The 24,104-nt window shown below is 49.2% G+C and overlaps 1 protein-coding gene across 1 annotated transcript in view; it reads left to right on the top strand.

The window, feature by feature from the left end:
* LOC143788827 (protein shisa-9-like) overlaps positions 1-24,104 on the top strand; it is a 1,202,698-nt gene that overhangs the window by 1,091,567 nt on the left and 87,027 nt on the right. Inside the window, exon 3 of the mRNA XM_077278733.1 lies at positions 18,749-18,889. Within this exon, the coding sequence (XP_077134848.1) occupies positions 18,749-18,889 (141 nt within the window). The remainder of the gene's footprint in view (positions 1-18,748; positions 18,890-24,104) is intronic.

Below are 24,104 nucleotides of genomic sequence, written 5' to 3'. Positions count from 1 at the left end.
GTTTAGTTCTGTGTTTGCAAGGAGCCACCTTTTCCTTTTGCATCTTTTTTGCTGCACAAGCTGGCTCTTTCAGCTACAAACGCCTTGGGGGGGGGTTAAAGGTTCCCTTTCGACTTTCTCCAATCAGGCTTCGGCCTACATTGTGTTCCTCTGCTTCTCCTCCTGTCCCTGGGCTCCAACACCGCTAGTTGTTGCCTGGTAGTGCTGTACGCACAGTCAACAGTCCCTCCTCTGTTATTGGGGTTCAGTAACGTCAGCTGTTCCCCTGCTGTGTGTGTGGCAATCCCTCCTATCTCCTCCACCTCCACCTCCCCCTCCTGTCCCTGGGCTCCAACACCACTAGTTGCCGTCCAGTAGTGCTGTACGCACAGTCAACAGTCCCTCCTCTGTTATTGGGGTTCAGTAACGTCAGCTGTTCCCCTGCTGTGTGTGTGGCAATCCCTCCTATCTCCTCCACCTCCACCTCCCCCTCCTGTCCCTGGGCTCCAACACCGCTAGTTGCCGTCCAGTAGTGCTGTACGCACAGTCAACAGTCCCTCCTCTGTTATTGGGGTTCAATAACGTCAGCTGTTCCCCTGCTGTGTGTGTGGTAATCCCTCCTATCTCCTCCACCTCCACCACCTCCTCCTCCTCCACCTGTCCCTGGGCTCCAACACTGCTAGTTGCCGTCCAGAAGGGCTGTACGCACAGTCCCAATTGTACCTCCTCTGTTATTGGGGTTCAGTAACGTCAGCTGTTCCCCTGCTGTGTGTGTGGCAATCCCTCCTATCTCCTCCACCTCCACCTCCTCCTCCTGTCCCTGGGCTCCAACACCGCTAGTTGCCGTCCAGTAGTGCTGTACGCACAGTCAACAGTCCCTCCCCTGTTATTGGGGTTCAGTAACGTCAGCTGTTCCCCTGCTGTGTGTGTGGCAATCCCTCCTATCTCCTCCACATCCACCTCCCCCTCCTCTCCCTGGGCTCCAACACCGCTAGTTGCCGTCCAGTAGTGCTGTACGCACAGTCAACAGTCCCTCCTCTGTTATTGGGGTTCAGTACCGTCAGCTGTTCCCCTGCTGTGTGTGTGGCAATCCCTCCTATCTCCTCCACCTCCACCACCTCCTCCTCCTCCACCTGTCCCTGGGCTCCAACACTGCTAGTTGCCGTCCAGATGTGCTGTACGCACAGTCCCAACAGTACCTCCTCTGTTATTGGGGTTCAGTAACGTCAGCTGTTCCCTTGCTGTGTGTGTGGCAATCCCTCCTATCTCCTCCACCTCCAACTCCCCCTCCTGTCCCTGGGCTCCAACACCGCTAGTTGCCGTCCAGTAGTGCTGTACGCACAGTCAACAGTCCCTCCTCTGTTATTGGGGTTCAGTAACGTCAGCTGTTCCCCTGCTGTGTGTGTGGCAATCCCTCCTATCTCCTCCACCTCCACCTCCCCCTCCTGTCCCTGGGCTCCAACACCGCTAGTTGCCGTCCAGTAGTGCTGTACGCACAGTCAACAGTCCCTCCTCTGTTATTGGGGTTCAGTAACGTCAGCTGTTCCCCTGCTGTGTGTGTGGCAATCCCTCCTACCTCCTCCTACCTCCTCCACCTCCTCCTCCTCCACCTGTCCCTGGGCTCCAACACTGCTAGTTGCCGTCCAGAAGTGCTGTACGCACAGTCCCAACAGTACCTCCTCTGTTATTGGGGTTTAGTAATGTCAGCTGTTCCCCTGCTGTGTGTGTGGCAATCCCTCCTATCTCCTCCACCTCCCCCTCCTGTCCCTGGGCTCCAACACCGCTAGTTGCCGTCCAGTAGTGCTGTACGCACAGTCAACAGTCCCTCCTCTGTTATTGGGGTTCAGTAACGTCAGCTGTTCCCCTGCTGTGTGTGTGGCAATCCCTCCTATCTCCTCCACCTCCACCTCCCCCTCCTGTCCCTGGGCTCCAACACCGCTAGTTGCCGTCCAGTAGTGCTGTACGCACAGTCAACAGTCCCTCCTCTGTTATTGGGGTTCAGTAACGTCAGCTGTTCCCCTGCTGTGTGTGTGGCAATCCCTCCTATCTCCTCCACCTCCACCACTGTTGTGAATTTACCTTTTGGCTCCCTCTAGTGGCTACTAGTGATTTTACTCTGGGTATGTCTATCATCCCTTGTATGCTCACCTGGGTCGTTAGGTCAGGGGTGTTGCTATATAAGCTCCCTGGACCTTCAGTTCAATGCCTGGCAACGTTGATATCAGAGCTAATCTGTAGTGCTCTTGTCTACTGATCCTGGTTCCTGCTTGATTAAGCTAAGTCTGCTTTCTTGCTTTTTGCTATTCGTTTTTGTTTGCATTTTTTGTCCAGCTTGTATATTATCTGTACCCTGACCTTGCTGGAAGCTCTAGGGTGGCTGGTGTTCTTCCCCCGGGCCGTTAGACGGTTCTGGGGTTCTTGAATCTCCAGCGTGGATTTTGATAGGGTTTTTGTTGACCATATAAGTTATCTTACTACATTCTGCTATTAGTAAGTGGGCCTCTCTTTGCTAAACCTAGTTCATCTCTGTGTTTGTCATTTCCTCTTACCTCACCGTTATTATTTGTGGGGGGCTTGTATCCTACTTTTGGGGTCTTTTTCTCTGGAGGCAAGAGAGGTCTTTGTTTTCCTCTTCTAGGGGTAGTTAGCTCTCCGGCTGGCGCGCGACATCTAGCGACCAACGTAGGCATGTTCCCCGGCTACTTCTAGTGTTGGCGTTAGGAGTAGATATATGGTAAACCCAGTTACCACTGCCCTATGAGCTGGATTTTTGTACTTCGCAGACTTGCTGATATCTCTGAGACCCTCGCCATTGGGGTCATAACAGTTTGCCAGGCCCGTATTAAATGTTAAATGCATTGCAGAAGCGGGATTATAAGAAAGAAAGTTCTGAGTTTTTTTTGTTTTTTTTTCTCTCTCTCATTTTTTTTTTCTTTTCCCCTTTTCCTCTGAGTGGCTTGTGATTGCTGCAGACATGAATGTCCAGACCTTGATTACAAGTGTGGACCAGCTTGCTGCTCGTGTGCAGGGCATACAAGATTATGTTACCAGAAATCCTATGTCAGAACCTAAGATACCGATTCCTGAACTGTTTTCCGGAGACCGATTTAAGTTTAGAAATTTCAGGAATAATTGTAAATTGTTTTTGTCCCTGAGACCCTGTTCCTCTGGAGACTCCGCTCAGCAAGTGAAAATTGTTATTTCTTTTTTACGGGGCGAACCTCAGGATTGGGCTTTTTCGCTGGCGCCAGGAGATCCGGCATTGGCTGATATTGATGCGTTTTTTCTGGCGCTCGGTTTGCTTTATGAGGAACCCAATCTTGAGATTCAGGCAGAAAAAGCCTTGCTGGCTATGTCTCAGGGCCAGGACGAGGCTGAAGTGTATTGCCAAAAATTTCGGAAATGGTCCGTGCTGACCCAGTGGAACGAGTGTGCATTGGCTGCAAATTTTAGAAATGGCCTTTCTGAAGCCATTAAGAATGTGATGGTGGGTTTTCCCATTCCCACAGGTCTGAATGATTCCATGGCCCTGGCAATTCAAATTGACCGGCGGTTGCAGGAGCGCAAAACCGCAAATTCCCTCATGGTGTTATCTGAACAGGCACCTGATTTAATGCAATGTGATAGAATCCTGACTAGAAATGAGCGGAAAATTCATAGATGCCAGAATGGCTTGTGTTACTACTGTGGTGTTTCTACACATGTTATCTCAGCATGCTCTAAGCGTCTTACTAAGGTTGTTAGTCCTGTCGCCATTGGTAATTTGCAACCTAAGTTTATTCTATCTGTAACTTTGATTTGCTCACTGTCATCGTATCCTGTCATGGCGTTTGTGGATTCAGGTGCTGCCCTGAGTCTTATGGATCTGTCATTTGCCAAGCGCTGCGGTTTTGTTCTTGAGCCATTAGAAAATCCTATCCCTCTTAGGGGTATTGATGCTACGCCATTGGCAGAAAATAAACCGCAGTTTTGGACACAGGTTACCATGTGCATGACTCCTGAACATCGGGAGGTGATACGTTTTCTTGTTCTGCATAAGATGCATGATTTGGTTGTTTTGGGTTTGCCATGGTTACAGACCCATAATCCAGTCTTGGACTGGAAGGCAATGTCAGTGTCAAGTTGGGGCTGTCATGGAATTCATGGAGATTCCCTGCCCGTGTCTATTGCTACTTCTACGCTTTCGGAAGTTCCGGCGTATTTGTCTGATTATCAGGATGTCTTCAGCGAGTCTAGGTCAAGTGCATTGCCTCCTCATAGGGAATGTGACTGTGCAATAGATTTGATTCCAGGCAGTAAGTTTCCTAAGGGAAGACTGTTTAATCTGTCGGTACCTGAACATACCGCGATGCGTTCATATATCAAGGAGTCTCTGGAGAAGGGGCATATCCGTCCTTCTTCTTCCCCTCTTGGTGCGGGATTCTTTTTTGTGGCCAAAAAGGACGGATCTTTTAGGCCTTGTATTGACTATCGGCTTTTAAATAAGATCACTGTCAAATTTCAGTATCCTTTGCCCCTGTTGTCAGACTTGTTTGCCCGGATTAAAGGTGCCAAGTGGTTCACCAAGATAGACCTTCGTGGTGCGTACAACCTTGTGCGTATTAAGCAAGGAGATGAATGGAAAACCGCATTCAATACGCCCGAAGGTCATTTTGAGTACTTGGTGATGCCATTTGGGCTCTCTAATGCACCTTCAGTTTTTCAGTCCTTTATGCATGACATTTTCCGGAAGTATCTGGATAAATTTTTGATCGTTTATCTGGATGATATTCTGGTTTTTTCTGATGATTGGGACTCGCATGTGGAGCAGGTCAGGATGGTTTTCAAGATTTTGCGTGAAAATTCTTTGTTTGTTAAAGGCTCAAAGTGTCTCTTTGGTGTACAGAAGGTTCCCTTTTTAGGGTTCATTTTTCCCCTTCTGCTGTGGAGATGGACCCAGTCAAGGTCTGAGCTATTCATGATTGGACTCAACCCTCGTCAGTTAAGAGTCTTCAGAAGTTCTTGGGTTTTGCTAACTTCTACCGTCATTTTATCGCTAATTTTTCTAGCGTTGTTAAACCGTTGACGGATATGACCAAGAAAGGCTCTGATGTGGCTAACTGGGCTCCTGCTGTCGTGGAGGCTTTCCAGGAGTTGAAACGCCGGTTTACTTCGGCGCCTGTTTTGTGCCAGCCTGACATCTCACTTCCCTTTCAGGTTGAGGTGGATGCTTCAGAGATTGGGGCAGGGGCCGTTTTGTCGCAGAGAGGTCCTGGTTGTTTTACTATGAGACCTTGTGCCTTTTTCTCTAGGAAGTTTTCGCCGGCAGAGCGAAATTATGATGTGGGCAATCGGGAGTTGTTGGCCATGAAGTGGGCATTTGAGGAGTGGCGTCATTGGCTCGAGGGTGCTAAGCATCGTGTGGTGGTCTTGACTGATCACAAAAATCTGATGTACCTCGAGTCTGCTAAACGCCTGAATCCTAGACAGGCCCGCTGGTCATTGTTTTTCTCCCGTTTTGACTTTGTGGTCTCGTATTTACCAGGTTCTAAGAATGTGAAGGCCGATGCTCTGTCTAGGAGCTTTGTGCCTGATGCTCCTGGAGTCGCTGAACCTGAGGGTATTCTTAAGGAAGGAGTTATCTTGTCAGCTATTTCTCCAGATCTGCGACGTGTGTTGCAGAGATTTCAGGCTGGTAGGCCTGACTCTTGTCCACCTGACAGATTGTTTGTGCCTGCTAAATGGACCAGCAGAGTCATTTCCGAGGTTCATTCCTCAGTGTTGGCAGGGCACCCGGGAATTTTTGGCACCAGAGATCTGGTGGCCAGGTCCTTTTGGTGGCCTTCCTTGTCAAGGGATGTGCGGTCATTTGTGCAGTCCTGTGGTACTTGTGCTCGAGCTAAGCCTTGCTGTTCTCGTGCCAGTGGGTTGCTCTTGCCCTTGCCTGTCCCGAAGAGACCTTGGACACACATCTCTATGGATTTCATTTCGGATCTTCCGGTGTCTAAGGGCATGTCTGTCATCTGGGTGATATGTGATCGTTTCTCCAAGATGGTCCATCTGGTTCCTTTGCCTAAGCTGCCTTCCTCTTCTGATTTGGTTCCTGTGTTCTTCCAGAACGTGGTTCGTTTGCACGGCATTCCTGAGAATATTGTGTCGGACAGAGGATCCCAGTTTGTGTCCAGGTTCTGGCAATCCTTTTGTGGTAGGATGGGCATTGATTTGTCGTTTTCGTCAGCTTTTCATCCACAGACTAACGGACAAACGGAACAAACTAATTAGACTCTGGAGGCGTATTTGAGGTGTTTTGTCTCTTCTGATCAGGATGATTGGGTGACCTTCTTGCCGTTGGCTGAATTTGCCCTTAATAATCGGGCTAGTTCTGCCACCTTGGTTTCGCCATTTTTCTGCAACTCCGGTTTCCATCCTCGTTTTTCCTCGGGACATGTGGAGCCTTCTGACTGTCCTGGAGTGGATTCTGTGGTGGATAGGTTGCAGCGGATCTGGAATCATGTGGTGGACAACTTGAAGTTGTCACAGGAGAAGGCTCAGCGTTTTGCCAACCGCCGCCGCGGTGTGGGTCCCCGACTTCGTGTTGGGGATTTGGTGTGGCTGTCTTCTCGATTTGTTCCTATGAAGGTCTCCTCTCCCAAATTTAAGCCTTGATTCATTGGTCCTTACAAGATATTGGAGATCCTTAATCCTGTATCCTTTCGCCTGGATCTTCCGGTGTCGTTTGCCATTCACAACGTATTTCATAGGTCCTTGTTGCGGCGGTACGTTGTGCCTGTGGTTCCTTCTGCTGAGCCTCCTGCTCCGGTGTTGGTTGAGGGCGAGTTGGAGTACGTGGTGGAGAAGATCTTAGATTCTCGTCTCTCCAGGCGGAGGCTTCAGTACCTGGTCAAGTGGAAGGGCTATGGTCAGGAGGATAATTCCTGGGTGGTCGCCTCTGATGTGCATGCGGCCGATTTAGTTCGTACCTTTCACGCCGCTCATCCTGATCGCCCTGGTGGTCTTGGTGAGGGTTCGGTGACCCCTCACTAAGGGGGGGTACTGTTGTGAATTTACCTTTTGGCTCCCTCTAGTGGCTACTAGTGATTTTACTCTGGGTATGTCTATCATCCCTTGTATGCTCACCTGGGTCGTTAGGTCAGGGGTGTTGCTATATAAGCTCCCTGGACCTTCAGTTCAATGCCTGGCAACGTTGATATCAGAGCTAATCTGTAGTGCTCTTGTCTACTGATCCTGGTTCCTGCTTGATTAAGCTAAGTCTGCTTTCTTGCTTTTTGCTATTCGTTTTTGTTTGCATTTTTTGTCCAGCTTGTATATTATCTGTACCCTGACCTTGCTGGAAGCTCTAGGGTGGCTGGTGTTCTCCCCCCGGGCCGTTAGACGGTTCGGGGGTTCTTGAATCTCCAGCGTGGATTTTGATAGGGTTTTTGTTGACCATATAAGTTATCTTACTACATTCTGCTATTAGTAAGTGGGCCTCTCTTTGCTAAACCTAGTTCATCTCTGTGTTTGTCATTTCCTCTTACCTCACCGTTATTATTTGTGGGGGGCTTGTATCCTACTTTTGGGGTCTTTTTCTCTGGAGGCAAGAGAGGTCTTTGTTTTCCTCTTCTAGGGGTAGTTAGCTCTCCGGCTGGCGCGAGACATCTAGCGACCAACGTAGGCATGTTCCCCGGCTACTTCTAGTGTTGGCGTTAGGAGTAGATATATGGTCAACCCAGTTACCACTGCCCTATGAGCTGGATTTTTGTACTTCGCAGACTTGCTGATATCTCTGAGACCCTCGCCATTGGGGTCATAACACACCACCTCCTCCTCCTCCACCTGTCCCTGGGCTCCAACACTGCTAGTTGCCGTCCAGAAGTGCTGTACGCACAGTCCCAACAGTACCTCCTCTGTTATTGGGGTTCAGTAACGTCAGCTGTTCCCCTGCTGTGTGTGTGGCAATCTCTCCTATCTCCTCCACCTCCACCTCCCCCTCCTGTCCCTGGGCTCCAACACCGCTAGTTGCCGTCCAGTAGTGCTGTACGCACAGTCAACAGTCCCTCCTCTGTTATTGGGGTTCAGTAACGTCAGCTGTTCCCCTGCTGTGTGTGTGGCAATCCCTCCTACCTCCTCCTACCTCCTCCACCTCCTCCTCCTCCACCTGTCCCTGGGCTCCAACACCGCTAGTTGCCGTCCAGAAGTGCTGTACGCACAGAGCCAAACACCTCGCCAATGTGTTAGTGGGGTTCAGCACCGCCAGCTGTTCCCCTGCTGTGTATACAGCAACGTGTACTGCGACCGCCACGCAGGCACAACAAGTTAAATTTAAGGGAACCTGTCCCCCCCCCCCAGGCGTTTGTTACTGAAGGAGCCACCTTGTGCAGCAGTAATGATGCAAAGGGAAAAAGTGCCTCTTTTCGTGGTGCTCCTTGCACATGCTGAACCTAACACTTATGAAAAGTGTCCCCTTCTACCGTGATACCGTCCGGTCGTTGGAACTTTCCTTTGTGATGTGACGCAGCACAGCCGTCATTCTTACCCCCTTGGCGCCATGCGCCGCCTCCTCAGCGTTGTTTGAATCAGTCCCGGAGCCTGCGCTGTTAGGTTAGCCCTTGGCCATGCACACATTTTGCGCTGCCCGTCTTCTGACATCATTTGGTGTCAGGCTGTCTGCGCCTGTGCGGCCGCGCTGGCCGAGATCCCGCCTCGTACTGTCTTCTGATTTAATCCCACTGGGGGCCTGAGATCCATGGACATGCGCAGTGCATATCTGAACCTCCACCTCTCACTCATCTCCCTACGGCTTCTTCAAACTGTGCGGTGTCAGCTGGTCCCTAATAGCATGCCACGGCCGTGACACCGCACAGTCTGAAGAAGCCGTAGGGAGGGGAGTGAGAGGCGAGGATATGCACTGCGCATGGCCACGGATCTCAGGCCCCCAGTGGGATTAAATCAGAAGACAGTACGAGGCGGGATCTCGGCCAGCGCGGCCCCACAGGCGCAGCCAGCCTGACACCAAATGATGTCAGAAGACGGGCAGCGCAAAATGTGTGCATGGCCAAGGGCTAACCTAACAGCGCAGGCTCCGGGACTGATTCAAACAACGCTGAGGAGGCGGCGCACGGCGCCAAGGGGGTAAGAATGACGGCTGTGCTGCGTCACATCACAAAGGAAAGTTCCAACGACCGGACGGTATCACGGTAGGAGGGGACACTTTTCATAAGTGTTAGGTTCAGCATGTGCAAGGACCATAATTAAAAGAGCTAAGTTTACCTTTTCCAGCATTAGTGCTGTACACGATGGCTCTTTCAGCTACAAACGCCTGGGGGGGGGTTAAAGTTTCCCTTTCAACTTGCTCCAGTGCAGGCTTCGGCCTACACTCTGCTCCCTCTCCTCCTCCTGCTGACCCTGGGCTCTAACACCGCCAGATGAGGCCCAGATGTGCTAGCTGCACAGAGCCAAACACCAGCCAATGTGTCAGTGGGGTTCAGCACCGCCAGCTGTTACCCTGCTGTGTAGCCGGCAACGTGTCCTGCAACAGCCACACAGACACAAGAACTGAAATTGAAGGAAACCTGTCCCCCCTCCCCCAGGCGTTTTTACGTTTTACAGCCACCTTGTACGACAGTAATGCTGCATGTGTGCAAGGTGGCTCAGAAACTTATTCTCCTTGCCCATGTTGAAGTGAACACGTCTAAAAATGAGTCCTCTGCGACCATTAAAATGTCCCTCAGGTGTGATTTTCCTTTGTATTGACACGCAACAAGCTCCTTGGTAGTGCAGCCCGTCTTCTGGCATCATGGTTTGGCTGCCGGCGCCTCTGCGGCCGCCTTGCCCCACACAACGCCCCTCGGTGTCTTATTTATTGGGACTGCGAGGGTGTGATTGATGGGCATGAACGGTGCATTTCTTCGCCTGTCCCTCATCTCCTTCCGCCTTCTTCGGACTGTGCGTCTTCATGGCCGTGGCATGCGATAAGGGATCAGCTGACGCCGCATAGTCTGAAGCGGGTGTAAGAACCCAAGCGAGAGGCAAACATATGTACTGCGCCAGGCCATGAATCCCAGCCCCACAGTGTTTTAAAAATGTTAAGACACTCGAGGGCTGGGATTCATGGTCATCGCAAACCGCACCGGCCGACATTAAATGATGTCAGAAGATGGGCAGCGCTAACAGCGCTAGGCCAGGGGATAACACGACAGCGCAGACTCCTGTACAGCAAATAACAACGCTCAGGAGGCTGCACCCAGCACCAAGGTGGGATTCTTGACATCTGTGCTGCGTCTCATTACAAAGGGAACTCGCGCCTCCAACACAGTTTGACTGTATAAAGGGCTAAATGTTATACGTGTTTCATTCAGCGTGTGCAAGGAGCAAAATTAAAAGAGCAACCTTTGACTTGTGCAGCACTACTGCTGCATAAGCTGTGGCTCTTCTACTTTGTAACCCCTGAGGGGGGGTTAAAGGTTACCTTTGAAATTGGTTCAATTAGGCTTCGGCCTACACTCTGCTCCCCCTGCAGAGCCCGGGCTCCAACACCGCCAGTTGGGGCCCGGTACTGCTAGCTGCACAGAGAAAAACACCAGCCAATGTGTCAGTGGGGTTCAGCACCGCCAGCTGTTCCCCTGCTGTGCAGCCGGCAACGTGTCCTGCAACTGCCACGCAGACACAACAGACCCAAAGCTGCCGCCAGTGCAGGCTTCGGCCTACACTCTGCTCCCTCTCCTCCTCCTGCTGACCCCGGGCTCTAACACCGCCAGTTGGGGCCCGGTACTGCTAGCTGCACAGAGAAAAACACCAGCCAATGTGTCAGTGGGGTTCAGCACCGCCAGCTGTTCCCCTGCTGTGCAGCCGGCATCGTGTCCTGCAAAAGCCACGCAGACACAAGAACTGAAATTGAAGGGAACCTGTCCCCCCTCCCCCAGGCGTTTGTACGTTTTACAGCCACCTTGTACAGCGGTAATGCTGCATGTGTGCAAGGTGGCTCATAAACGTATTCTCCTCGCACATGTGGAACTGAAAACACGTCTAAAATGTGTCCTCTGTGTGACCATTTAACCGTCCCGGTGGTGTGACTTTCCTTTGTAATGACACGCTGCAACCCCCTTGGTAGCGCTGCCCGTCTTCTGGCATCATTGTTTGGCTGCCTGCGCCTCTGCGGCCGCCCTGACCCACACAACGCCCCTCGGTGTCTTATTTATTGGGACTGCGAGGGTGTGATTGATGGGCATGAGCAGTGCATCAGTTCGCCTGTCCCTCATCTCCTTCCGCCTTCTTCAGACTGTGCGGCTTCATGGCCGTGGCATGCGATAAGGGATCAGCTGACGCCGCACAGTCTGAAGCGGGTGTAAGGACCCGAGTGTGAGAGGCGAACATATGTGCTGCGCCAGGCCATGAATCCCAGCCCCGCAGTGTTTTAACAATGTTAAGACACTGCGGGGCTGGGATTCATGGTCATCGCGAACCGCACCGGCCGACATTAAATGATGTCAGAAGATGGGCAGCGCTAACAGCGCTAGGCCAGGGGATAACACGACAGCGCAGACTCCTGTACAGCAAATAACAACGCTCAGGAGGCTGCACCCAGCACCAAGGTGGGATTCTTGACATCTGTGCTGCGTCTCATTACAAAGGGAACTCGCGCCTCCAACACAGTTTGACTGTATAAAGGGCTAAATGTTATACGTGTTTCATTCAGCGTGTGCAAGGAGCAAAATTAAAAGAGCAACCTTTGACTTGTGCAGCACTACTGCTGCATAAGCTGTGGCTCTTCTACTTTGTAACCCCTGAGGGGGGGTTAAAGGTTACCTTTGAAATTGGTTCAATTAGGCTTCGGCCTACACTCTGCTCCCCCTGCAGAGCCCGGGCTCCAACACCGCCAGTTGGGGCCCGGTACTGCTAGCTGCACAGAGAAAAACACCAGCCAATGTGTCAGTGGGGTTCAGCACCGCCAGCTGTTCCCCTGCTGTGCAGCCGGCAACGTGTCCTGCAACTGCCACGCAGACACAACAGACCCAAAGCTGCCGCCAGTGCAGGCTTCGGCCTACACTCTGCTCCCTCTCCTCCTCCTGCTGACCCCGGGCTCTAACACCGCCAGTTGGGGCCCGGTACTGCTAGCTGCACAGAGAAAAACACCAGCCAATGTGTCAGTGGGGTTCAGCACCGCCAGCTGTTCCCCTGCTGTGCAGCCAGCATCGTGTCCTGCAAAAGCCACGCAGACACTTGCTCTTGTACCTTCTGCTCCCCATCCTGGTTCCAGTACCGTCAGCTGGTTCCGGGCAGAGCCTTTGGCTTAGGTGCCTCCCTCTGGGTATCCGAGTTCCACCAACGTCAGGTGGTCCTTGGTAGTGCTTTCAGGCATGGGTACCTCCTGCTTAGTAACCGGGTTCCAGTAACGTCAGCTGGTCCTCGGTAGTTCCATTGGCTCTTGGACCTTCGGCTACCCATCCGGGTTCCAGCACCGTCAGCTGGTTCTCGGCAGTGTCTTTTGCTCTTGTACCTTCTGCTCCCCATCCTGGTTCCAGTACCGTCAGCTGGTTCCGGGCAGAGCCTTTGGCTTAGGTGCCTCCCTCTGGGTATCCGAGTTCCACCAACGTCAGGTGGTCCTTGGTAGTGCTTTCAGGCACGGGTACCTCCTGCTTAGTAACCGGGTTCCAGTAACGTCAGCTGGTCCTCAGTAGTTCCATTGGCTCTTGGACCTTCGGGTAGCCATCCGAGTTCCAGTTCCATCAGCTGGTTCTCGGCATTTTCTCAGCCTTCTTGTACCTTCTGCTACATTTCCAAGTTCAAGAGACTAAACACGATGACCCGGAAGACCACCCCTAAGATGACGACGACACCAGAGACGACAACCACCGTGATGACGACGACCCTGGAGACGATGACCCTGAAGACCACCGCGATGACGACGACCCCGGAGACGACGACCCTGAAGACCACCCCGATGACGACGACCCCGGAGACAACGACCCTGGAGACGACGACGACCTGGAAGACCGAGAAGCAGAAGAACAAGAGGCTGCAGAACAAAGAGCAGAAGAACATTAAGCATAAGACTAAATATCAGAGCAAAAAATATTATCTAAATTATAAGCAGAAGAAGACTAAGCAGTGTATGGGCGTGAGTCCGTTCCTCCTCGTGGTGCCCCTGGATAAAGCCTGATGCTGCAGGCCAAACTGAACGCGGACAAATGTAACTGTTTTGTGACAGGCAGAACGGAAGGTGTAATCTTCAAACTTTTATAGATAACAACTACGGGAATGCCTGTCACAAATAAGAATATGATGAAGAAGTAGAATATGATGAAGATAATAGTAAAATAAAAAGAATATGAACAATGTAACCAAAAAAATAATAGGTAGAAGATGAAGAAGAAGATGAATAAGGTGAAGAAGTTGATGTCAAAGAAGCTGATGATGAAGATAATGAAGAAGAAAGTGTGAGAGAAGTAAAAAAGAAGGTGAAGGGCGTGGAAGTAGTGAAACATCAATATCTGACAAAATAAAAAAAAAATTAACATAGTCAAAATCTTTCTACCGCCGAACGTCATAAAAAACAAAACAAAATCCTGCTATTCTATTACATTGGGCTAAACCTCTGTGCCTTTAATGTCTCCGCCACGTCCCCCAATACATCCTACATTATTCTTAGTTGTTTTCCTTCATGTAGAATGAACCTACAAGTTTATAAAGGGTTTATTTTAATTCCGATATTTTCGTCCCATTGACTTGCATTGGGATCGGTATCGGATTAGATCCGATACTTTGACGGTATCGGCCGATACTTTCCGATACCGATACTTTCCGATATCGGAAGGTATCGCTCAACACTAGTTACCAGTAGTCCAATGTCTGAACCTAAAATACCTATTCCTGAACTGTTTTCTGGAGAACGATTTAAGTTTAGGAATTTCAGGAATAATTGTAAATTGTTTCTATCTCTGAGACCCCGTTCATCTGGAGATTCAGCTCAGCAAGTTAAAATTGTTATCTCTTTTTTACGGGGCGACCCTCAGGATTGGGCTTTCTTGCTAGCGCCAGGAGATCCGGCATTGGCAAATATTGATGCGTTTTTTCTGGCGCTCGGATTGCTTTACGAGGAACCCAATCTTGAAGTTCAGGCAGAAAAAGCCTTGCTGGCTATTTCTCAGGGCCAGGATGAAGCGGAAGTGTATTGCCAAAAATTTCGGAAATGGTCTGTGCTTACTCAGCGGAATGAGTGTGCTCTGGCCGCAAATTTCAGAAATGGCCTTTCTGAAGCCATTAAGAATGTGATGGTGGGTTTCCCCATTCCTACAAGTCTGAATGATTCCATGGCGCTGGCTATTCAAATTGACCGGCGTTTGCGGGAGCGCAAAACCGCTAATCCTCTGGTGGTGTTGTCTGAACAAACACCTGATTTAATGCAATGTGATAGAATTCAGACTAGAAATGAGCGGAAAAATCATAGACGTCAGAATGGGTTGTGTTTTTACTGTGGTGATTCTACACATGTTATATCAGCATGCTCTAAACGCCTAACAAGGGTTGTTAGTCCTGTCGCCATTGGTAATTTGCAACCTAAATTTTTTTGTCTGTGACTTTAATTTGCTCATTGTCTTCTTACCCTGTTATGGCGTTTGTGGATTCAGGTGCTGCCCTGAGTCTTATGGATCTGTCATTTGCCAAGCGCTGTGGTTTTGTTCTTGAACCGTTGGTAAATCCTATTCCTCTTAGTGGTATTGATGCTACGCCATTGGCGGAAAATAAACCGCAGTTTTGGACGCAGGTAACCATGTGCATGACTCCTGAACATCAGGAGGTGATTCGTTTTCTTGTTCTGCATAAAATGCATGATTTGGTCGTTTTGGGTCTGCCATGGTTACAGACCCACAATCCAGTCTTGGATTGGAAGGCAATGTCTGTGTCAAGTTGGGGCTGTCAGGGAATTCATGCTGATTCCCCGCCGGTGTCTATTGCTTCCTCTACTCCTTCGGAAGTTCCTGAGTATTTGTCTGATTATCAGGATGTATTCAGCGAGTCCAGGTCCAGTGCTCTGCCTCCTCATAGGGACTGTGACTGCGCCATAAATTTGATTCCAGGTAGTAAATTTCCTAAGGGAAGACTATTTAATCTGTCTGTACCTGAGCATGCCGCAATGCGTTCGTATATCAAGGAGTCTCTGGAGAAGGGGCATATCCGTCCATCCTCTTCCCCTCTTGGTGCGGGATTCTTTTTTGTGGCCAAGAAGGATGGATCTTTGAGACCTTGTATTGACTATCGGCTTCTGAATAAAATCACTGTTAAATTTCAGTATCCTTTGCCTCTGTTGTCGGACTTGTTTGCCCGGATTAAAGGTGCCAAGTGGTTCACCAAGATAGATCTTCGTGGTGCGTACAACCTTGTGCGCATTAAGCAAGGAGATGAATGGAAGACAGCATTTAATACGCCCGAAGGTCATTTTGAGTACTTGGTGATGCCTTTTGGGCTCTCTAATGCTCCCTCAGTGTTTCAGTCCTTTATGCATGATATTTTCCGGAAGTATCTGGATAAATTTATGATTGTTTATCTGGATGATATTCTGGTTTTCTCCGAAGATTGGGACTCACATGTGGAGCAGGTCAGGATGGTGTTTCAGGTTTTGCGTGAGAATGCTTTGTTTGTTAAGGGCTCAAAGTGTCTCTTTGGAGTACAGAAGGTTCCCTTTTTGGGGTTCATTTTTTCCCCTTCTGCTGTGGAGATGGACCCAGTCAAGGTCCGAGCTATTCATGATTGGACTCAACCCTCGTCAGTTAAGAGTCTTCAGAAGTTCTTGGGTTTTGCTAACTTCTACCGTCGTTTTATCGCTAATTTTTCTAGCGTTGTTAAACCTTTGACGGATATGACCAAGAAAGGTTCTGATGTTGCTAACTGGGCTCCTGCAGCCGTGGAGGCGTTCCAAGAGTTGAAGCGCCGGTTTACTTCGGCGCCTGTTTTGTGCCAGCCTGATGTCTCACTTCCCTTTCAGGTCAAAGTGGATGCTTCTGAGATTGGGGCAGGGGCCGTTTTGTCGCAGAGAGGCCCTGGTTGCTCGGTAATGAGACCATGTGCTTTCTTCTCTAGGAAGTTTTCGCCTGCTGAGCGGAATTATGATGTTGGCAATCAGGAGTTGCTGGCCATGAAGTGGGCATTTGAGGAGTGGCGTCATTGGCTCGAGGGTGCTAAGCATCGTGTGGTGGTCTTGACTGATCACAAAAATTTGATGTATCTCGAGTCTGCTAAACGCCTGAATCCTAGACGGGCCCACTGGTCATTGTTTTTCTCCCGTTTTGACTTTGTGGTCTCGTATTTACCAGGTTCAAAGAATGTGAAGGCTGATGCTCTTTCAAGGAGCTTTGTGCCTGACTCTCCTGGAGTCGCAGAACCAGTTGGTATTCTTAAAGAGGGAGTTATCTTGTCGGCCATTTCTCCTGATTTGCGACGTGTGTTGCTGGTTGGCCTGACTCTTGTCCACCTGACAGACTGTTTGTTCCTGATAAGTGGACCAGCAGAGTCATTTCCGAGGTTCATTCCTCGGTGTTGGCAGGGCATCCGGGAATTTTTGGCACCAGAGATCTGGTGGCTAGGTCCTTTTGGTGGCCTTCCTTGTCACGGGATGTGCGGTCATTTGTGCAGTCCTGTGGGACTTGTGCTCGAGCTAAGCCTTGCTGTTCTCGTGCCAGCGGGTTGCTCTTGCCCTTGCCTGTCCCGAAGAGGCCTTGGACACACATTTCCATGGATTTCATTTCAGATCTCCCGGTGTCTCAGGGCATGTCTGTCATCTGGGTGGTGTGTGATCGCTTTTCTAAAATGGTCCATTTGGTGCCTTTGCCTAAGCTGCCTTCCTCTTCCGATCTGGTTCCTGTGTTCTTTCAGAATGTGGTTCGTTTACATGGCATTCCTGAGAATATTGTGTCTGACAGAGGATCCCAGTTTGTTTCCAGGTTCTGGCGATCCTTTTGTGCTAAGATGGGCATTGATTTGTCGTTTTCGTCTGCCTTTCATCCTCAGACTAATGGACAAACGGAGCGAACTAATCAGACTCTGGAGGCTTATTTGAGGTGTTTTGTTTCGGCAGATCAGGATGATTGGGTGACCTTCTTGCCGTTGGCTGAGTTTGCCCTTAATAATCGGGCTAGTTCCGCTACTTTGGTTTCGCCATTTTTCTGCAACTCTGGTTTCCACCCTCGTTTTTCCTCGGGACATGTGGAGCCTTCTGACTGTCCTGGGGTAGATTCTGTGGTGGATAGGTTGCAGCAGATCTGGAATCATGTGGTGGACAACTTAAAGTTGTCACAGGAGAAGGCTCAGCGTTTTGCCAACCGCCGCCGCGGTGTGGGTCCCCGACTTCGTGTTGGGGATTTGGTATGGCTGTCTTCTCGATTTGTTCCGATGAAGGTCTCCTCTCCTAAATTTAAGCCTCGCTTCATCGGTCCTTACAAGATATTGGAAATCCTTAATCCTGTGTCCTTTTGCTTGGATCTTCCGGTGTCGTTTGCCATTCACAACGTGTTCCATAGGTCTTTGTTGCGGCGGTACGTTGTACCTGTGGTTCCTTCTGTTGAGCCTCCTGCTCCGGTGTTGGTTGAGGGCGAGTTGGAGTACGTGGTGGAGAAGATCTTGGATTCTCGTCTCTCCAGACGGAGGCTTCAGTATCTGGTCAAGTGGAAGTGCTATGGTCAGGAGGATAATTCCTGGGTGGTTGCCTCTGATGTGCATGTGGCCGATTTAGTTCGTGCCTTTCACGCTGCTCATCCTGATCGCCCTGGTGGTCTTGGTGAGGGTTCGGTGACCCCTCCTTAAGGGGGGGTACTGTTGTGAATTAGACTTTTTGGCTCCCTCTTGTGGTTACTAGTGATATGACTCTGGGATTGTCTTTCCTCAGTTTGGCACCCACCTGGGTCGTTAGTCCAGGGGAGTTGCTATATAAGCTTCCTGGATCCTTAGTCCAGTGCCTGGCATCGTTGTAATCAGATCCTTTCTGTTTGCTCCTGTCTGCTGGTCCGGGTTCGTGCAAAATTAAGCTAAGTCCTGCTTCTTTGTTTTTTGGTTATTTGCTTGCTCTCATTTTTGTCCAGCTTGTACTAAATGTGATTCCTGACCTTGCTGGAAGCTCTAGGGGGCTGGTGTTCTCCCCCCGGGCCGTTAGATGGTTCGGGGGTTCTTGAATATCCAGCGTGGATATTTTGATAGGGTTTTTGCTGACCATATAAGTCATCTTACTATATTCTGCTATTAGCTAGTGGGCCTCTCTTTGCTAAATACCTAGCTCATTCTTACGTTTGTCTTTTCCTCTTACCTCACCGTTATTATTTGTTGGGGGCTTGTATCCAACTTTTGGGGTCTTTTCTCTGGAGGCAAGAAAGGTCTTTCTTTTCCCTTCTAGGGTTAGTTAGTTCTCCGGCTGGCGCGAGACGTCTAGAACCAACGTAGGCACATTCCCCGGCTGCTGCTATTTATGGTGCTAGGATTAGATATATGGTCAGCTCAGTTACCACTGCCCTATGAGCTGGTTTTTTGTGTTTGCAGACTTAGTAATTATTTCCGAGACCCTCTGCCATTGGGGTCATAACAGTCCACTGGCTGATCTGACTGCATGTAACTATGCTCTTTTATATTTTTTAACTATTCTTAAATAAAATGGAAGTTTTATAATACAAGACCGCTGAAGGTGCAGCGGATTCTTCATTGCTGGGTCATACACATTTTTCAAGAAACAAATATGGTGTAGTAAGATTAATTTTAAAAAGTGCATTTTAAATCTTATTACATTTTAATAATTGTTTTATTCCTATAGATCACTCAAATTTCAACAACCTTGGCTTGACCTCCACATTGGTTCCTAGGTCACTAGCTCATAATAACTGTGCACAGTTGATTCCTGGGATCCCTTTGCAAGATCAGGAGCTTTCTAAATGTACCTCATTAAACATGACTGGTAAGTTTTACCAAAAATAGAAATGTTCTGAAAAAAGTTCATAGAAGCTTTGTATAATAATTAGTTAAAGATTATCTAAACTTTATTGATGAGCCTATATAAAATTATAAATCTTTGTAATATACAAAGAATGCAAGTGATGATTTGTTAGCCTAATTCATTCTGTCATTATAACTGATTTGCAGGTTTAGCAAAGATCTGTAGTCAGAGTTAAGGTACCTTCACACTAAACAACTTTCCAACGAGAACGACAATGATCCGTGACGTTGCAGCGTCCTTGATAGCGATCTCGTTGAGTTTGACACGCAGGAGCAATCTGGATCCTGCTGTGATATCGTTGGTCGGAGCTAGAAGTCCAGAACTTTATTTGGTAGTCAGATTGGTGTGTATTGTCGTGTTTGACATCAAAAGCAACGACGCCAGCAATGAGCATAGGGGGCGTCGCAGCGTCTCCTTCTAGCCAGGTAGGCGTGTTACATTCCAAATGGAGACGCCCTCAGCCGCGACGGCCTGGGAGGGATCTTGCAGCAGGAACAATGGTAGCTGGGCATCTCCCTGTCTCCCTGTCAACGCTGATAGGCCACTTCAGGATCATCTGTAGCTGCATTCCGAAATATAAACCGCGACTCTACTCCTTTGCAATCACTTGTGCGTCCTCTGCCATCTACGAGCCTCTCGTGAGTGTCCTGTTTGGAAATCCTGAACTCTGCATCGTCTTCGTTCTGTAGCCTCTCGTGAGCGTCCTGTTTGGAAATCCAGAACTCTGCATTGTCTTCGTTCTGTAGCCTCCCGTGAGCGTCCTGTTTGGAAATCCAGAACTCTTCATCGTCTTCGTTCTCTATATCTCTTTCAGCTCATCAACGGTAAGTATATCTTTGTGCTGTTATTTCATCTGCCGTGCAGCAATGCTAATTTATGTGTATTGTAGAGTGATGTATACTACATCTCTGCACAGATCTGTTTGAGCTTGCAAGTTTGTTAACAAATATGCTTTTTCGCTGGTTGGCAGCCATTTCTAGCTTACACTATTTTGAAAGGTAAACAAATACGTTTTTACGCTGGCTGGCAGCCATTTTGAGCTATTGCTTTATGGATAGTGTATTGTAGAGTGAAATTGTGTATTGTAGAGTGATGTATACTACATCTCTGCAGAGATCTGTTTGAGCTTGCAAGTTTGTAAACAAATACGCATTTGCGCTGTAGTACTGGCCATTAGTGGTCATTACTGGGTAACAAGGATTTGGTGATGTGGTGTGTTAGGATGTTAAGATGTTCACCAACAAAATGGCCACCGCCAAATTTTAATTTGCCATCCACAAAGTATCCACCATTATAATTAACACTTTTTCCACCCACAAAATGGCTGCTAACAATAGGAAAAAGCACACGGCCCGGCCCATCCCATCCACAAAATGGCTGCTAACAATAGGAAAAAGCACATGGCCCGGCCCATCCCATCCACAAAATGGCTGCTCATAATAGGATAAAGCACACGGCCCGGCCCATCCTATCCACAAAATGGCTGCTAACTGTTGTGAATTCTGCTCTTGGGTTCCCTCCGGTGGTTGTTGGTGGTAATACAGTTGTCCCTGGGTTGCAATCCTGGGCAGGTGTCCCTGCTGATTGCAGCTCTGACTGGGGTATTTAGGTGTGCAGGATTCATTAGCCCTTGCCAGTTGTCCATTGTTCTTGGAGGTTTTGCATCTCTGTCTGGCTCCTGCTGCCAAATCAGCTAAGATAAGTGTCTGGTTTGTTTCTACAGCACACATGCTGGGTGCTTTACAATTCAGTGCTATTTATTGTTTTTTCTTGTCCAGCTTAGACTGTGTTTGGATTTGTTCAGTCAAGTTGGATTCTCAGGAGATGCAGATATACATTCCATGTCTTTAGTTAGATGGTGGAATTTTTGTATTATCTGCTGTGGATATTTTTAGGGTTTTAATAGTGACCGCTTAGTATTCTGTCCTATCCTTTCCTATTTAGCTAGCGTGGCCTCTTTTGCTAAATCCTGATTCCTGCCTGAGTGTGTCTTTCCTCTAATACTCACAGTCAATATTTGTGGGGGGCTGCCTATCCTTTGGGGTTCTGCTCTGAGGCAAGATAGAATTCCCATTTCCATCTATAGGGGTATTTAGTCCTCCAGCTGTGTCGAGGTGTCTAGGAAGTGTTAGGTACACCCCACGGCTACTTCTAGTTGCGGTGTCAGTTTAAGGTTTGCGGTCAGTACAGGTTCCACCTACTCCTGAGAAAGTCTCATGCTGCTCCAAGGTCACCGGATCATAACAGCTAACAATAGGAAAAAGCACACGGCCCGGCCTATTCCATCCAGAAAATGGCTGCTAACAATAGAAAAAAGCACACGGCCCGGCCCATCCCATCCACAAAATGGCTGCTAACAATAGGAAAAAGCACACGGCCCGGCCCATCCCATCCACAAAATGGCTGCTCATAATAGGATAAAGCACACGGCCCGGCCCATCCCATCCACAAAATGGCTGCTAACAATAGGAAAAAGCACACGGCCCGGCCCATCCCGTCCACAAAATGGCTGCTAACAATAGGAAAAAGCACACGGCCCGGCCCATCCCGTCCACAAAATGGCTGCTAACAATAGGAAAAAGCACACGGTCCGGCCCATCCCATCCACAAAATGGCTGCTAACAATAGGAAAAAGCACACGGCCCGGTCCATCCCATCCACAAAATGGCTGCTAACAATAGGAAAAAGCACACGGCCCGGCCCATCCCATCCACAAAATGGCTGCTAACAATAGGAAAAAGCACACGGCCCGGCCCATCCCATCCACAAAATGGCTGCTCATAATAGGATAAAGCACACAGCCCGGCCCATCCCATCCACAAAATGGCTGCTAACAATAGGAAAAAGCACACGGCCCGGCCCATCCCATCCACAAAATGGCTGCTCATAATAGGATAAAGCACACGGCCCGGCCCATCCCGTCCACAAAATGGCTGCTAACAATAGGAAAAAGCACACGGCCCGGCCCATCCCATCCACAAAATGGCTGCTAATAATAGGAAAAAGCACACGGCCTGGCCCATCCCATCCACAAAATGGCTGCTATCAATAGGAAAAAGCACACGGCCCAGCCCATCCCATCCCATCCACAAAATGGTTGCTAACAATAGGAAAAAGCACACGGCCCGGCCCATCCCATCCACAAAATGGCTGCTCATAATAGGATAAAGCACATGGCCCGGCCCATCCCATCCACAAAATGGCTGCTAACAATAGGAAAAAGCACACGGCCCGGCCCATCCCATCCACAAAATGGCTGCTAACAATAGGAAAAAGCCCACAGCCCATCCCATACAAGAAATGGCTGCTAACAATAGGAAAAAGCCCACAGCCCATCCCATACAAGAAATGGCTGCTAACAATAGGAACAGCACACGGCCCATCACTTTCTTGCTTGCTGTAACTTAACTTTTTCTTTCTTTTTTCCAGATGTCTGCCAATGACCAGGACTGTGTTCGGGCACTCATCGAAATGTACTGCTCCCTGCCCTGCTTGTTGAAGATAAAGTCTGTGGATTACAGCAACCGCTACAAAAAGAAAGCAGCGTATGAGAAGCTGGTGGCCATCTACAAGGAGCATCATACCACTGAGACGTTGGATGAAAACATTGTGTGGAAAAAGATTCAGGCTCTCCACACAGTGTACAAAAAAGAAGTAAACAAGGTGGAAAAGTCGCTGAAGTCTGGGGCGGGAACTGATGACGTCTATGTGCCCAAGTTGTGGTACTATGACCTGCTGGCGTTCACTCGTGACCAGGAAATCCCTCGCCCATGCCATACTGTCACAAGCTTTTGTGCGCCATCTGCTGAAGAGATCCTTCCCGAGTCTCCTGACGAGCATGTAAGTACCCCCTAGCTTCCCTTCTTGTAGCATGCCATGTGTCTATGTTTATGAGACTGCACGGTTTCCAATAATAATGATTCACGTTTTTCATGTTTAATCCCCAGATAATAACAGTTGCCACTTCCTTTTCAGATAAGTATGTCCAAACAGTCCTTCCCCTCCTTTAAATGCTGTCTTATTTCAAAAGTCTATAACATAAAGATAAATAAATTTATATATTGTGTCTTCCGCACATTCGTACAGTATAGCCGGCCAAAGTAGTTCAGACCAGCTCTGTAAGCTCTGTAACCCCTGTGGTTTGCTACCTAGATAACTGTTCCTCATAGCTTCCCATGGACAGGCATAGAGGTGTTGGGGAGGTGGGGGCTCTCTAGGGCTGATTTGTTTGTATGTTATTGACTTTTTATTTTTTTTCCTGTACTCGCAAGTGCCTCCGCAACAGCTGGAAACACCGGAAGGGAACGATGACCAGACCCCTCAGTCTTCCATAAGCCCGTGTCTCGAGGAGCAGACACGTCCACAGCGGCCATCTCACAAAAGAAAGGCGACTGCAAGCACACCTGTGGATCTCCTGGCACTGGCCAACAACATCTTGACCCAGCATGCCACAACCCAGCTCACCTGATTCCCATCCTTGGTTGCGGAACGGTTAAACCGATTGGACGTTACCCAGCGAACGCACGCGGAGAGATTAATGTTTGACGTTTTGAACGCAGCAGCCGCTGGAAAACTGAGCGACACATCAACGGTGACCATCAGCGACCGTCAGCCCAGTGGCCAGTTTTATTGTGGACACCACCAGGAGCCCATGCACAGCACTCCTGTCCGCAGACCTGGCCCACATCATTCGCAGTTCCGGACACCACCTCCACCCCCTTCTTTTGGTGACTTTTCACAAGGACCTCCTACAGCCACACACCAGTACAGCGAGATGGACACCTACTATCAACATCTGTAGGGTTCTTGTCTTGAAAACAATAGAGACTTCTGTTTCATAAGCTCCGTAATCCCCTATGCCTACTCCCCTGCACTCACTGCCCGGCACCCGCTCCGTAATCCCCTATGCCTATGCAGCATCAACAGTAAAAATATGTCATGTCAAAAAAAAAAAAATGCTATCACACCTGCTATACTCACCCTCCGTCGCCTTTCCCGCTCCTGGGACCGCTCCATTGCAAGCGGCAGCTTACGGTCCCAGGGAAAGGCGGCGGAGGGTGAGTGTTATGACCTGGTGGTTAAGGAGCAACACTGATATGACCTGGTGGTTAAAACGAAGCATGGGACAAGCTCTGGAGAGGTGGCAACTTTACTGACCGCAGTTCCTAATCCTAAC

The sequence above is a fragment of the Ranitomeya variabilis genome, chromosome 8, assembly GCF_051348905.1.
Source record: "Ranitomeya variabilis isolate aRanVar5 chromosome 8, aRanVar5.hap1, whole genome shotgun sequence".
Taxonomy (NCBI): Eukaryota; Metazoa; Chordata; class Amphibia; order Anura; family Dendrobatidae; genus Ranitomeya; species Ranitomeya variabilis.
This window is presented reverse-complemented; position numbering and strand designations above follow the sequence as displayed.